Below are 16,165 nucleotides of genomic sequence, written 5' to 3'. Positions count from 1 at the left end.
TTGAACCCAGGAGGTAGAGCTGCAGTGAGCTGAGATTGCGCCACTGCACTCCAACCTGGGTGACAGAGTGAGACTCTGTCTCAAAAAAAAAAAAAAAAAGAAAAGAAAAGAAACAAGACTCCTTGAGGGAAACAGTTGATTCTAGGACACAGGCACAGAAGGTATAAGATGAATCTAGGATATCATCTTGGGCAAGAAAAGCTTTCAAAGATTAATGAGTTTTGGCAATAGAACACTAAGGATCCAGCTGGAAATAGCTCTCATTGGCCAAAGGTATGTCAATTCAAGCATCAAAAAGGAAAATGACTGTTACATGCAATAACATGGATGAATCTCACATAAAGCCAGACACAAAAAGGGTATAGACTATGTGTTCCTTGTAAATTCAAGAAGAGAACCTATGGTGATAGAGTTAGAAAAGCAATTATATGGTGGAGGAGGGAGGGAGAAGTGTTTGACTAGAAAGGAGTCTTTGTGGGTAGAGGAAATATAGATGTAAAAAAAAAAGCTGTAAACTTAAGATGTGTGCACTTTACTATTACTATATGTTATGCTTCAATAAAATAAGTGCCAATTAAAACATATCAAAGTAACAAAATCTACTATAACACTAAAAAAGACAAAGCCATAAACTCATTTGTTAACCATTTAAGGTGGCTTTTAACATATTTCTTACCTGGAAAATTGGTAACTTGAAGGGAATTTAATTGTCCCTTTAAATTTAAAAGGAAGGAGTTAAACAGTTACCAGAGGAACTGTACTTCAAAATACCTAAATGGCCTTATTTGATGAGGAAGAGCTTTACTTTATAGGAGAATAATTGACAAAGGAATGATTTAAAAAAAAACATTCTTTTATAAACCCAAATAAAATTACTGTGTTAATTTTAACACAGGCCGAAATGATCAATTGGGGTAAAAACCATTAGGTGAACAGCTGATGGGTAAGTATACATTTGCATAGTGCCAAAATAACACCACACAGATTATTTTCTAGTGAAAAAGGGAAAAATAACTATAACTCAGAGGGATCAGACAGCCATCACCTAAACTATGCTCAATCATAACATCACTAATGGTGGGTCAATGAGATGTCATGGGTCTCATAGTGTAATTCTGCAACAGTGCTTATGGATATTCTAGCAAAAAATGCTCCATTAGCTCTTTCCTTTCCTTTCCTTCCCTTCCCTTCCCTCCCCTCCCCTCCCTTCCCCTTCCCCTTCCCTTTCCTTCCTTCCTTTCTTCCTTTCCTTCTTTTCCTTCCTTTCCTTCCTTCTTTTCCTTCCTTTCCTTCCTTCTTTTCTTTCTTTTTTTTTTTTTTTGACCAGCATGGACAACATGGCAAAACCCTGTCTCTACTAAAAATATAAAAATTAGCCAGGCATGGTGGCCCACGCCTGTAATCCCAGCTACTCAGGTGGCTGAGGAATGAGAATCACTTGAAGCCAGGAGGCAGAGGTTGCAGTGAATGATCATTGACATGGAAAGATGGGATGGTTAAATGAAACAAAAGCAGGTTGTAAAATAGTATGAATAGTGTAATCTCATTTGCAAAAAAAATACATATATACACAAATGGCAAAATATCTGGAAGAATATACACGAAGCTATAGCAGTGGCAATCTCTGGGTTTTGGGAACACAGAGGTTTCTCCTCCTTTTTTGGCTTACTTATGTTTTCTTTCTTCTTCTTCTTCTTCTTTTTTTTTTTTTTTTTTTTTTTTTTGAGATGGAGTCTAGCTCTATCGCCCAGGTTGGAGTGCAGTGGTACTATCTTGGCTCACTGCAACCTCTGTCTCCTGGGTTCAAGCAATTCTCCTGCTTCAGCCTCTCAAGTAGCTGGAATTACAGGCGTGTGCCACCACACCTGGCTAATTTTTGTATTTTTAGTAGAGACAGAGTTTCACCATATTGGCCTGGCTGGTCTCCAACTCCTGACTTCAAGTGACCCACCCACCTCGGCCTCTCAAAGTGCTGGGGTTACTGGCGTGAGCCACTGCGCCCAGCCACTGTTTTCTTATTTTTTATAATGCACATATACTGCTTTTTTGTTAATACAGGATTATTTTAAGTTAAATGAAGCAGAACCCCACTGTTGCTAGTAGAGTTGAAGCTTAAGGGTACATAGTCAGAAGAAAACTACAGATTATTTTCCTTATTACCATAAAACAGTGAAACTTGTTCTGTGATTGATAACTTTTCCTTTATAATGTTTACATTTTTTATTGTGATAAGCTATACATAACATAGAACTTACCACCTTTTTCTTATTTGAGACACGGTCTTATTCTGTCCCCCAGGCTGGTGTGCAGTGGTGCGAATCATAGCTCACTACAGCCTGGAAGTCCTGGGCTCAAGTGATCCTCCTGCCTCAGCTTCCTGAGTAGCTAGGACTACAGACACACACCACCACACACGGCTAATTTTACCTTTTTAAATTTTTTGCTGAGACAGAGGTCTCACTATGTTGCCTAGGCTGGTCTTGAACTCCTGGCTTCAAGAGATCATCCAGCCTCAGCCTCCCAAAGTGTTGGGATTACAGGCGTGAGCCATCACACCCAGCCCAGAACTTACCATCTTAACCATTGCTACATGTACAGCTCAGTGGCATTGAGTACATTCACGCTGTTGTGCAAGCATCACCACCATCCATCTCCAGAAGTTTTTCATCTTTCCACCTGAAACTTTGTACCCATGAAACAATGACTCCCCATTCCATCTTCGTCGCTAGCCCCTGGCAACCTCCCTTCCACTTTGTGTCTCTGCATTTGACTACTCTAGGTACTTCACATAAGTGGAATCATAGTATTTGTCCTTTTATGTCTGGTTTATTTCACTTAGCATAATGACTTCAAGATTCACCCATGTTGTAGCACATATCAGAATGTCCTTCCTTTTTAAGGCCAAATAATATTCCATTGGATGGATCGATCACCTTTTATCTTGATTGATCATTTTAACTTATTTTTCAGTTTCAACCTACAACGTTTATGATGACAAACTGCAAACTTAATTGCTTTTTAAATAAAATTGATGGCAGGCCAAATCCCTGCTTGCTGTTGTGAATACCACTACACTGCAAGAATTCCTGGAACAGTGAGTGGGACACCTTTATTCAGACAAATCAGATACTTTGTAATGGAAATCAAGGTGGTATATTACTGTTTTGCTTTGTATTTTGAAGCATCCCTGGGTTCACTGCTGGGATTGCTCCAATCATCGGCTTCAGGCGTGGTCTTGTAATGGCGCCATGCAGACTTATTAAAAACTGGAAGTCTCTCAAATGACTCACTTGAAAGAGCCTATTGGAGAAACAAAAATATACACCAAAGGTCGACAGTGTCATTTTTCTCAAGTGAAATAGTAACCCAAATTTTATTATTTAAAACATCAGAAACCTTAATACATATTTTCAAAATGATATTAAAATTACACCTTAGTAGTTTACTTAGACTGGCCAGGAAAACATTAAAGCTTTTTTAAAGGAATGAAAACATTTGCTCATTCAAAATCAGAACTGAAATACACATGAACAGAACAAAACATATTTTAATTCAGCTCATACTGCTTTGAGATGCTCAACTGTTTTGACTATACCTGGTGACTGGTCTCACAAAGGGCCCAGGAAGAGATACAGTCTCATGCATCCCAGGTTTATAAACACACACCATCAAGTATATTAAATATCGCATTACTTAGATGCATGGGCATCTAAGATAAATACTCCCAGTAACTGGTTAAATTCTGGTATCACATACATAGGTTGAGTATCCCTTTGAAATGCCTGGGAACAGGCCGGGCACAGTGGCTCACACCTGTAATCCCAGCACTTTGGGAGGCTGAGGCAGGTGGATCACCTGAGGTCAGGAGTTCGAGACCAGCCTGGCCAACATGGTGAAACCCTGTCTCTACTAAAAATACAAAAAATTAGCCGGGTGTGGTGGCTCACACCTGTAATCCCAGCTACTCAGGAGGCTGAGGCAGGAGCATGGCTTGAACCCAGGAGGCAGAGGTTGCAGTGAGCCGAGATGGCAGTACTGCACTCCAGCCTGGGTGACAGAGTGAGACTATCTCAAAAAAAAAAAAAAAAAGAAAAAGAAAGAAACAAAAAAAAAGGAAAGAAAGAAAGAAATGCTTGGGACCAGAAGTAGTTCTGATTTTTTCCGATTTTGGAATATTTGCATTGTGCTTACCTGTTAAGCATCCCTAATCTGAAAATCTGAAATCTGGGGTGCTCCAATAAGCATTTCCTTTAAGCTTGACCTTTGAGCAAGCATCACGTTGGCGCTCAAAAAGTTCCAGATTTTCAAGCATTTTGGATTGCAGATTCTTGGGTTAGGGATGCTTGACCCACAGTGGCATGTTATGCCACTGTTTAAAAGAATGAGCCAGTTCTACATAAATGGATCTGGAAAGATCTCTAAGACAGATTGCAAAGTAAAAAAAATAAGAAGGTGCTGAAATTTCATTTATGTGGGAAAAATTCTATTTTTCCCATATTTATAAATGTAGAATCAACTCTAGGAGGATCCATAAGACGCTGAGACCGGTGGTGATCTTCGCTGAACAGAACTGGCGGTTTAGGGCCAGTGGGAGGAGAGACTTCATTTTTCTTTTTGTAGCTTTTAAATTTTTATTATGTGCCTATATTACCTATTCAAAAAAATGTTACAAATATTCTAGAGTTTAGAAATAAAAGCCCAATTATCACCAATGAATAAGAAAAACTGTGTTACAGAGAAGTTTGTTATTAAATGAATCTTTTACATAACTATATTATGATTACTGAATTCTTGTAGCTTTGGGAAAGCCAGTGAGTTTTTAAAACAAAAGACCAAAATACTTCAGTTTATGAAAATCTGCCTTCTTTTAGATCAGACCTTTCAATAGGCATGTAGTTTTTTAAGTCACAATTTAAAATTACGGTTTTAAAAATCAGTATTTTAATTTTTTTTTTCTCTTTTGAGACGGAGTCTCATTCTGTCGCCCAGGCTGGAGTGCAGTGGCACCATCTTGGCTCACTGCAACCTCTGCCTCCCGGGTTCAAATGACTCTCCTGCCTCAGCCTCCTGAGTAGCTGGGACTACAGGCGTGCACCACCACATCAGCTAATTTTTTGTACTTTTAGTAGACATGGGGTTTCACCATGTTGGCCAGGCTGGTCTCGAACTCCTGACCTCAGGTGATCCACCCACCTCAGCCTCCCAAAGTCCTGAGATTACAGGCATGTGCCACCACGCCCGGCCAAAATCAGTATTTTAATTTCTATACCTCCACGTTTCATATTTTGCTTTATCTGAGCATAGAATCAAGCGTGAGGCATAACATGGTTTTCATGGGAAAATGAAGTAAATCTGAGATGAATCTAAGAGATGATACAGTGCTGTTCTCAATCAGCGATTAGAACTTACAGCTTTAAAAAGCAAAGATGCCTCATACTAACAAATAAAACGCAGTACCTTCAAATAAATGACAGCATCAGTACCCACTCCTTCCATGGAATACAGTTTCAGATCTCCTTGAAAATATCTAGCATACAGACGGGAAATTGGCAAACCATAACCAAATCCAGCCTATTGAGAAAAGAAAATTAATACAGTGAGACAGGCACAAATGCTAACACATTTTATATGATGACCATTCAGAGAAGATTAAAATAAATTCTTGATTCAGATTTAAATCAAATAAATTACTGACTCAACCTTTACAATGATGTATATCATCTTCTATGGCAAACAACCTCTTTATTTTCACCCTGCAAAAACATGTCTTATATGTTTGGATAATAATAGAAATATTCTAATTTTTGACTAATGCTTTTTTAGCATTTTAAAGCAAAATTTTATCATTTTTTTAAAAGCACATTCCAAGGCCGGGCACAGTGGCTCACGCCTGTAATCCCAGCACTTTGGGAGGCTGAGGCAGGTGGATCACTTGAGGTCAGGAATTCATGATCAGCCTGGCCAACATGGCGAAACCCCATCTCTACTACAAAAATTAGCTGGGCGAGGTGGTGGGAGACTGTAGTCCCAGCTACTCAGGAGGCTGAGGCAGGAGAATCGCCTGAACCCAGGAGGTGGAGGTTGCAGTGAGCTGAGATGGCGCCACTGCACTCCAGCCTGGGCGACGGAGCAAGACTCCATCTCCACACACACACACACACACACACACACAAAAGCACATTCCAAATCAAGTGGAATGTGACCTGATGACAAAACTAAACCACATCATTTCAAAGTCCCATGATCAGATTTCCTTGCTTTTGCAAGTGAAAATCAATAGCGCAGTGCTGAGTACAAATCTACCAGTAACAAGATGAGAACATGGAAAGGAAAACAATTTTCTGAGAGGCAACTACTAAGGTTCCGGGAATGTGAGAATATTTTGGTATATTGTAGTTCAGGTATTTTTAGAGATTAAAAAAATTTTCAGTACCCTCCTATATCTCTATGTCAAGGAATCCTGACTGTCAATAACAGGTGTTCTACGGACAAGAACAGTAAGAATCGAAACTAAATGTAATACCATTTGTGGTGGTAGTGGGGCAGGGTGGGGAAGGAGATGTAACACCAAGCTTCCTCACTTCTGCTTAAATCTATGAACAAGGTTAAGGAAGGAGGGCAGGGGACCATGTGCACAGAGTCACATGGGCCTTAGACTCAGACAGACCCAGTTGAAATCCACTTTCTGTGCGACTCTGAGCAGTTTACTCAACCTCTTTGAGATCGTGTTTTCATCTGAACATATGATAAAAAACTGACCTCAGAGCTGCTATAAGGATTAAATAATATAACAAGTATAAAATCTTGGCACAGTGCCTAACACAGTAAAACTAAATAAATTGAAGCTGGTACTATGGCTACTAGGAGCAGCAATTTTATGAAGTTACACAGATTTCTGCCATTTTCTAACATCTCTCCTTGATACCTTCCCTCAGGGTAGGGTTTAACTGAAAGGGCAGGGGGTAAAAGAACGTACCCCATTATTTAAGGGCTTTGGGACTTGCTGAATACGGCCAGTAGTGAAGATGAGATATTTATAGTAGTGACTCAGGTAACCACAGCAAAGAAACTAGCTCACTCTAGGAAGAGATGTGAGCAAATCTGCCTTCTATGTTCAAGCAAGGCCCAGAGCCTGCCCTCATGTCCAACACAGAAGAGCCGAGAACTCCGAGGCCAATGCAGATGTGAGTGTAAGCCCAGACTCCCAAAGAATGCAGAGGAGGGGTCTGGACCTCGGATTTGCTGAGGTTCAGGAAAGGTTTCCCAGAGTGTCAAAGGATCAGCAGGAGTTCGCTGGGTGGATATTCTCAAACAGAAAGCACATGTAAAGGCACAGAGGTGTAAAAGGTGTAAAAGTGTAAGTTGCTCAATGAGGAAATTATGTTTTCTAGTAGTACATATCCATGTGCCCACTTTAAAGCTGAGGACAGTTTCTTTTTCTTTTCTTTTTTTTTTTTTTTTGAGGCAGAGTCTCGCTCTGTCACCCAGGCTGGAGTGCAGTGGCATGATATAGGCTCACTGCAATCTCCACCTCCCAGGTTCAAGCCATTCTTGTGCCTCAGCCTCCTGAATAGCTGGGATTACAAGCATGCGCCACTGCTCCCGACTATTTTCGTGTATTTTTAGTAGAGACAGGGTTTCACCATGTTGGCCAGGCTGGTCTCGAACTCCTGACCTTAAGTGATCCACCCGCCTTGGCCTCCCAAAGTGCTAGGATTACAGGCCAGTTTCCTAACTGGGAGAGCCACTAGCAGAAGCATTTCTTCGGCCACGTAGTACACTGGAAAGAACACAGACATGGCCAGCACCAGCTCTGCAGTTAATTAGTTCAATGACTTTGGACAAGGTCATTTCCTCATTTCCTCATCTATACAATGGGAGTGCGCATGCGTAACTGTTAAAAGTCTCTTACAAGCCCTCAGTTTCAATAAGAAAAAAAACCTATGACATAACAGCTATCCTCAAGATGCTATTTTAAGACCTGGAAGAGACAATCTATATTTCTTTTAAACAACTGGGGAAGGTGCTACATTTGTTTGTGGTGCCTTTTTTCCTTTTGATGTGTATTTAAGTGCATGCCAGAGCCTAGTCAAGGCAACGCCTCTCAAATGTGATCTTTCATGAATTTTCTCGACTCCTATATAAATGATTTCCTGTTTCCAACATGCTGAGTTAACAAACTCTGTCTCAAATAAATGATGCAAAGTGTTTGATTTTATTGATACAAATAAAATATAATCTTATGTGCTTATCAGTCAGGTACGACTTTAAAATGAAACTTAATTTATACCCTGAACCATTTTGCAGACTGATAGATATGTTGCTGTGTTTAATGACAAAGGGTTCAATTGTTGTTTGTCAATTAGAAACACTCAGCAGGGGAAGCAAGTGTGGCCCTACCAGGATCTAAATGCTACCATGGTAACCAGTGGCTTTTCTCACTGCCTTAACAGGGCTGAAGGTTATTTCCAGAGTGAGACATAAAGGGCTCTGAAAATGCATACACCACCTATATGTTTCATGCTAATGTTATTTAATATAAAAATTTAATGTTTTCATAATTTAACATTTTAATTATATAAACAAATTTGACAGTGGAGATTCCAAGGCACTAGGTGATTCGCGCCTCTGTGGTACGCACGCCAGAGTGTGCAGGACCAAGCGGCAGCTATGCATTCAGTACTGTCCCTTTGCTCACCCACTGGCAACTTCCACCCCTTCCAAGGGTAGCACAAAGTGGAAAATGGTGCTATAGTAGCAGTCTTACCACAATGAGGTACTTTTTCTGTGTATATGGGAATGAGGCACTCAGCTAGGAGTGTTTCTTAGACACAAATCAGAGAGGAAATTGAAGTCCAAAGGATTCACAAAGAAAGTAGCCAAGGCAAAAAATTCTCCCTCCTCCAAACCATAATACACGCAACCTTCTAAATCAACTACACTAATGTGACAACCTGGGGAGAGAGGCAGCTCTCTCTGAGCCCCTTCCTGTGTTTATGATCTTTCCTTCAGGAGCACTTTCAGATGCTTACCAAAGGGGCAGCTCTGGTAGGCTCCAGGCTGGGTCTAGGAGCAGTCGAATACATGTAGTTAAAAAGACGATCTATTTTTCGAAGTGGGACACCACCACCTAGGTCACTGATCTGCAATGTTCAAAATGTTAACAATCAAAACAAAGAAGTTGATCTATACTTAGTAGGAGGCAATGAGTTCATTAAATAAAGTACATAGCAGATTACTCCACAATGTACAAGGACTTTGAATCCCCCAGTGACATACGGTTCCTTTGTGAACAGTGTAAAACAAAGGAGGCCGAATGGTACAGTGGGATCCAACAGACTTGGTGTTGAGGTCTTGTTCAACTCCCTGAATAACAAGGTTCTAATGAAGTTTAAATAAGGTAACTTAAGCCAAGGATCTAGCATAGAACTTACAAACAGGACACTCAATAAATGTCAATTTCCTTCCCTCTGATTTTTCAATGTCTAGATACTATTAAATCACAACTGATAATTAAAGTATACATGCACATAAAACAGTTACCTTAATGGATAAGTCTTCTTTACCCAAAGTAACGAGGGTTTTAACAGCAGGGTAGCCCTCTTTTCTGTCTTCATAGAGTTCAACTGTCGCTCTCATTGAGTTCTAAAATAATAAGATCTTTTTATTAATCATACTGCCGAATCACAAACCACAATTTTTAAAGAGAAAGAAGCGCAAGATGATTTATACCCAACAACCCTTTTTTGGGGCAAATATTAGTTGGATTTTTATGGCATTTTTCCCTCTAAAGAGCTTAGCTAAACGTGCTCAAATCAAGGAAAAATTTCCTGACACTTTGTTTTTCACCTAGTTTTAGCCTCATCCAACATGCTAAATATTTATTTTTCTTTCCTTCTTCTTCTTCCTCTTTTTTTTTTTTTTTCGCTTTACGGTATTTAAATTATTCAACTCAACCCAGAGGAATGTTTTTATCACATGTAATGAGGCTATGCAGAGGCTGATTTGTGCACTTTAAATCCTATTTATCAGTCTGCATTTATAGAGCACCTTTTCTCTAAAGAAGGCAGAAAAACTGAAAGGATGCATGCTTCCCACAAAAATTAATCATTTGGCTGAAAAAAGTAGAAGAAATATTGGTTAAAAAGAAATTCTGAAAAAGCCACAGCTGCTGAAGAGAAAGTTCACAATTGAATGCCCATTTCAACCTTAAAGCGTTACATCAGTAACATTCTAATTTTTGGAAGAAAATCAGCATAACTGATTTTTCAGGTGTTCAATTTAGTGTTTCACGCATTGGAAGAAATGAAATTTTAGCTCAAATGCCTTGTGCCTGTAATACTGCTACTGTAAATGTCATTAGCTACTGATTAACAAAAGCAACAGCTTAAGTTGCAGACTCTAAAGAATTTGGTGGGGAGGAGGGGTGGTTCTTTTGGTCCAGCTCATCTACATCTTTCTCCTCTGCCTCTCTTGGATCTTCTGAATTGATTCAAATATTTTATAAAAGAGTTGCAGGATCTCTCAGGACTGGAACAACCACTAATGTACCAGTGTGGTTAATTTTCAGAAGCATAAATATGTATAAACATGTTTTTATTTTGATCTGGCTATCACCAGTAAAGCCTTTGCCAGGTTTGGAAACTAAAAAGCATCTCTAATCTCATAACTAAAGAAAAAACAGTATGGATTTTACATAAAATCACTAAAGTGCAATTAAGCTTCAAAATCAATATGTACTAATATTCACAAAAACTATAGTGTACACAGCAATTTCTCATCTCACAGTGTACAAATTATAAAACCCACAGGATATCAGAAATAGAATTTTTAAAATGGTTATGCAAAACCTTTTTCTTATGCTAATCTAATGAATCCATTATGCCCTGAATCAAAGTAATTTAAAATGAAGACTTCTTTCCACGTTTTTAAAATTCCACTTACCTTGAACAACTCAAATAGCATATGAAACAGATGTGAGGGCACATAAACCACCTGAATAGGTTTGTCTGGAGCTTTGGCTGAAAACAGAGACAAAACCATCAATCAATAAGGACCCAAAATAGGAGAAATTCAAGAATGACGTTTGCATTCTATTTTCCAAGTGTGTAAAACAGAGCTCTATAAAAGGCTAATTTGAGTTTCCACCTCTAAAGGCAGGGCTGAGCAAAAGCATATGCTTTAGAATCAAACAAACCTGGGGTGACACCCAGTTCCTTCACTTACCAGCTATGTGACCTTAGATAAATCACTCAATCTCTTTGAAACTTTGTTGAGCAGAATTGGAATATTATCACCTATGCCATAACATCCTGAGTATTACAGAAGGCCAGTCAGATATCACTTGGTGTTTTTCAAATTGGGGGCTACCTTCTGCCACTGACCCCAGGGGGAATTCCACGGGAGAATGTGGAGCAACAGGAAAAAAAAGGGCTGGTGAACTGGACTAAATGGCAGTGTTCAATTTTGTTAAATTATGACAAACAAGGCATCTTATAGCATAGAATGTAAGGTTCACATAACTTTTTCTCAAGCAGCTAGCACATAAACCCCTAGAGACGTATGATCTTTTCCCCTTGCACCATGGGTCGTCTGAAGACAATCTGAGAAACACCAAAACCCAGGTCAAGCAATAAGAACAGTGTGCGGTACAGAGCAGATGCTCAAAAATACAGTCCTTCCTCCTCCTCATGACCCAAAATCACTTAAGAGATTGAAACTACATGAACTCTCTCAGGTAGAATGCTGTAATTTCAACCAGCTACTTCCTCTAATAAAGTAATTAACAATAATACAAATTAGAGTTCACATTTGCTTGATTCTTAGCAGTCTACACAGAGCTTTCACATACATTATTCAATTGACTCCTCCTGACAACACTTCCTGGCTCCTAGAGGGGTGGTGGTGTTTAGAGGTGTGGAAACAGGCTTTGGGAAGCCTGTGTGACTTGCCCGTGGTCCCAGAAGTGGCACCGAAACCAGACACCTGAACAAAGAGCTTTTGATTCTAAATCCCGAACTCTTCAAAGAGCAATTATTTTTATTTTTATTTATTTATTTTTTGAGACAGAGTCTCACTCTGTTGCCCAGGCTAGAGTGCAGTGGCGCCATCTCGGCTCACTGCAACCTCCACCTCCCGGGTTCAAGTGATTCTCCTGCCTCAGCCTCCTGAGTGTCTGGGATTACAGGTGTGCGCCACCACTCCTGGCTAATTTTTGTATTTTTAGTAGAGACGGGGTTTTGCCATGTTGGACAGGCTGGTCTCGAACTCCCGACCTCAGGTGTTTGCCCACCTCGGCCTCCCAAAGTGCTGGGATTGCAGGCGTGAGCCACCGTGCCTGGCCTGAGCAGTTGTTTTTAAAATCACTTAGTAATATATGTAAACGGCTTAAAAATTTAACAAAAGAAGAAAAACAAAAGTCCTTCCCCCTTTCCTATCTCATCCTTCAGTCTGAACCCAGAGGCAGCCACTCTTTACTACTTCTGCTGTAGTCTTTGGGTTGGTAATATTTACATTCTGTTCTGTAACCCGAATTAGGGATGCTGTAAATTGCCTATAGGTTCTTTTAAGAAAGTAGAAAATCAAGTGTTGGTGACATTATAACTATGTAAATATTGATCACTGTAGAACAACCACAACAGTGTATCTAGACACTTTCTTCCCTATTAATGCAATGACAATGATTCATGTGTCCCTTTGAGGAGAATGTTCCCAGCCTTAACATGAAATGGAGTTTCTTTATACTCCTCCAACTGGTAAACATCATGCTACCCTTTTTGGGTTGCTTCATAGTTGGTCCATGCCATTTCGCTAAGATCTTCCAGCTTACTGGAAGCTTCCATACCTACTTCCAGTTTCCATACCTACTTCCAGCTTCCATACCTACTTCCAGCTTCCATACCTACTGCATGGTATCCAGTCCATTCTTCAAAATTTTTCAAATTAGAATCAATTGCTTTGCAAACATGCTGCATAGCCATCATCCTAAAGTTGTTTTTGATTGAAGTTCTAGAATGTTTTCCCCTTTCTTAGATGCATATTATACATAACATCAAGGCAGTCAGGTAACCTACCTCAGAAAGGGATGCATGGGAGACACATCTGTCAATCTTTACACCTCTGATCTATTTGATTAAAGGTTTGGCTAGATAGAGAATTCTAGGTTTGAAATGATTTTCTCTCAGAATTTCAAAAAGGGGGTTTCTGGCAGTAACAGTAGAGCTGATAAGTTTAATGCCAGTTAGGTTTGGTTCTTGCTGCTGGCTTTTGCTGAAGGTCTGATACATCTTGGTTGCAATATTCTTGTTTGAGAATGAAGAACCGGATTCACTGTATGAGGGAGCTGGCGTTCATATCCCCCTGGGGCTCTCCATTAAGTGGGAAGCCTGACTTAGAGCTCTCTGGACTGGTCAAGACTTTTCAACTTGGCTTGAGGATGAGCAGGTAGTAAACGGGCCTCTGAGCAGAGAGGCCCCCAAATGCTTAAACGAACAGGGCTTTGCTATAGGGTAACAACACTCACATGAAAAGCCCTAATTCTTCCTAGGTTGTTCTCGAACAAAATACTTAGTTGCCTGTTGGCAGGCTGAACCCGGCCAGAGTACAGCTGCCTCCCGTCATCCCTCCATGCTCTTTCTTAGACCAGCTTTCAGTTAACCCTACCCTCTGCCTTCCCTTCCCATTCCAGTCCATTGCACCACCTGGCCCTGCCCCCAGAGTCCCTCCAGGACAATCTTCGGCAAACCGGTTGCCACCTCTGCTGCAGCCTCCTCCCCTGTGGCTGCTTCTGCTCTGTCCCACCAATCAGCACACTTCCATCTAGTGACCCTCTTTCAAAAGTTGGGATTCATGCCTCTTATGGACGGAATGTTTGTGTGTGTCTCCCCCAAATTCCTATGTTGAAATGTAACCCTTGATGTGATGGTATTAGGAGATGGGGCCTGTGAGAGGTGATTAGGTTATGAGGGCAGAGCCCTTATGGATGGGATTAATGCCCGTTTAAAGAAACTCCAGAGAGCTCCCTCGCTCCTTCCCCCATGGAAGGAAACAGTGAGAAGCCAGCTATGAATCAGAAGGTGGGTCCTCACTAGACACCAAATCTCCAGGAACCATGATCTTGGATGTCCCAGCCTCCAGAACCATGAGAAATGGTTGCTGAAGCCACTTGGTCTCTGGTATTTTTGTTATAGCAGCCTAAATGGACTAAGGCACTGGTCCACTAATGAGCTCCTCTGCTTTCCTTTGCTGCTTTTCTTTGGATTCCTTTATCGTCATTTTATTTTTATTTCTTTTTTTCCCCTCTTTTTTTTTTGAGATGGAGTCTTGCTCTGTCGCCCAGGCTGGAGTGCAGTGGCGCAATTTCAGCTCACTGCAACCTCCGCCTCCCAGGTTCAAGCAATTATCTTGCCTCAGCCTCCCTAGTAGCTGGGACTAAAGAAACATGCCATCATGCCCAGCTAATTTTTGTATTTTTAGTAGACACAGGGTTTCACCATGTTGGCCAGGCTGGTCTCGAACTCCTGACCTCAAGTGATCCGCCCACCTCGGCCTCCCAAAGTGCTGGGATTACAGGCGTGAGCCATTGCGCCTGGCTCCTTTATTGTCATTTTAATGGGGCTCGAGGAACAAGCTGGGTGCTCAGTTTATCTTGTACCGAATGGCATGATTAGTTATATAAACAGCCTTATGAATTCAACCTTTTCACCCCAAATCTCAAGAAAAGGCAAACACCTTTTATATAGTGGGTTTTTTTATTTTTATTTTTTCAGTTTAAACAACATTCTCTAGGAGCCATCTAAAGGCTTGCTCAATTACCTGCACTTTTCTTTGGGAACATTACAGTTTAGATTTCTTTCCTTCCTTTTAAAACCATGTCAAATGCTTTTGTCCATGACTCTTTCCTAGTTCTGGGTCTCGAGGCTGGCTGTTAAGTAGCAGATGCTTAATAGATGTTTGCTGACTTATAAGTAGAATATGAATTTTCCATCTAAGGGTACATTTTTAAAAGTCAATTTAAAAATGGCCTAGGTTTGTCATGCTCAAGACTTCAGAAATAATGAAGTCTCTATTTTGTACAGTCATTGCTCCAAATGCCATTAGTTGAAACAGCATTTAAGAAATACCATTAGATATAAGGAATTTTATTTCCAGACAGTTCTCCTTCCAGAATAAAAAAGCATCCACTTAAGGTGTTCAGGATCAACCTCCAACCTGCATCTCCAACATAGAACTTGTTAAGGCGAAAGCACATTCCTTAATCATGCTCACAGAGAGCTCTAGCATTAAGAACTTATACATAAAAATAATCACTACACTACCCAAAGCAACATAAAGCTAGAAGCTACCTAGAAACACCAGCATTCATTTATCTTAGTGATAGGACAAGGGGCTTCAAAACATGATCAAAAGGGGGCTTCTGTAATTCGTGAGACAATGCCAAAAAGAGTCGGAAAGCTCCTCTCCTGGTGGGTGAGCTGCCCAGCATGACAGCCTCAGCGGGGACAGAATGTGCTGACATGGCTGGCACTTGGGAATCAGCAAGAACAGGCCTGCTGCTTTGGCCTTTAGAATGAGGGAGGCTGCCACTCACGCAAAAGAGCAATTTGTTACTACCTGCAGATGTGAGATCAGCTCCTGCCTAGTCCATAGGAAGAGAGAGAAAGAATATTAAGATGGTTCTCATCAGGAACACTCCAGACAAGCCCACTCGGTCCTGGTAGTATATTTATTCAATGGGGACATGACTCTTCTCAGAGAACCCAAGAGACCTTGAAAGCAGCTTTGACTCCATGCCTTCTAGTCAAATGCAGGGGCCATGTCCTTCAACAGCAGCCTGAACTCCTTTCACAGTTTTATCTCATTATAAGAGAAATACATTTTTAGTGTACTTCTGAGGAGGAATTTGGTTTATCTTTTTTTTTTTTTTTTTTTTTTGAGACAGAGTCTTGCTCTGTCACCCAGGCTGGAGTGCAGTCGTGTGATCTCGGCTCACTGCAGCCTCTACCTCCTGGGCTCAAGCGATCCTCCCACTTCAGCCTCCTGAGTAGCTGAGATTACAGGCACATGCCACTATGTCCAGCTAATTTTTCTATTTTGTGTAGAGACAAGGTTTTGCTACCTTGCCCAGGCTGGTCTCGAACTCCTGGGCTCAAGAGATTCTCCTGCC

At 40.7% G+C, this 16,165-nt stretch overlaps 1 protein-coding gene across 2 annotated transcripts in view; it reads right to left on the bottom strand.

Annotated features, from left to right (window-relative positions):
- The window catches only part of PDK3 (pyruvate dehydrogenase kinase 3), an 85,707-nt gene that overhangs the window by 13,250 nt on the left and 56,292 nt on the right, over positions 1-16,165 (bottom strand). For both annotated transcript variants that reach the window (XR_008622894.2, XM_003819583.4), the window contains exons 7-11: positions 10,945-11,021; positions 9,544-9,645; positions 9,033-9,143; positions 5,458-5,571; positions 3,161-3,300 (exon numbers count right to left, since the gene is read on the bottom strand). Coding sequence is in view for 1 of the 2 variants with exons in the window: in XM_003819583.4 (XP_003819631.1) it covers positions 3,161-3,300; positions 5,458-5,571; positions 9,033-9,143; positions 9,544-9,645; positions 10,945-11,021 (544 nt within the window). In the remaining variant the exon portion in view is untranslated. The remainder of the gene's footprint in view (positions 1-3,160; positions 3,301-5,457; positions 5,572-9,032; positions 9,144-9,543; positions 9,646-10,944; positions 11,022-16,165) is intronic.

Source organism: Pan paniscus, chromosome X (assembly GCF_029289425.2).
Source record: "Pan paniscus chromosome X, NHGRI_mPanPan1-v2.0_pri, whole genome shotgun sequence".
Taxonomy (NCBI): domain Eukaryota; kingdom Metazoa; phylum Chordata; class Mammalia; order Primates; family Hominidae; genus Pan; species Pan paniscus.
This window is presented reverse-complemented; position numbering and strand designations above follow the sequence as displayed.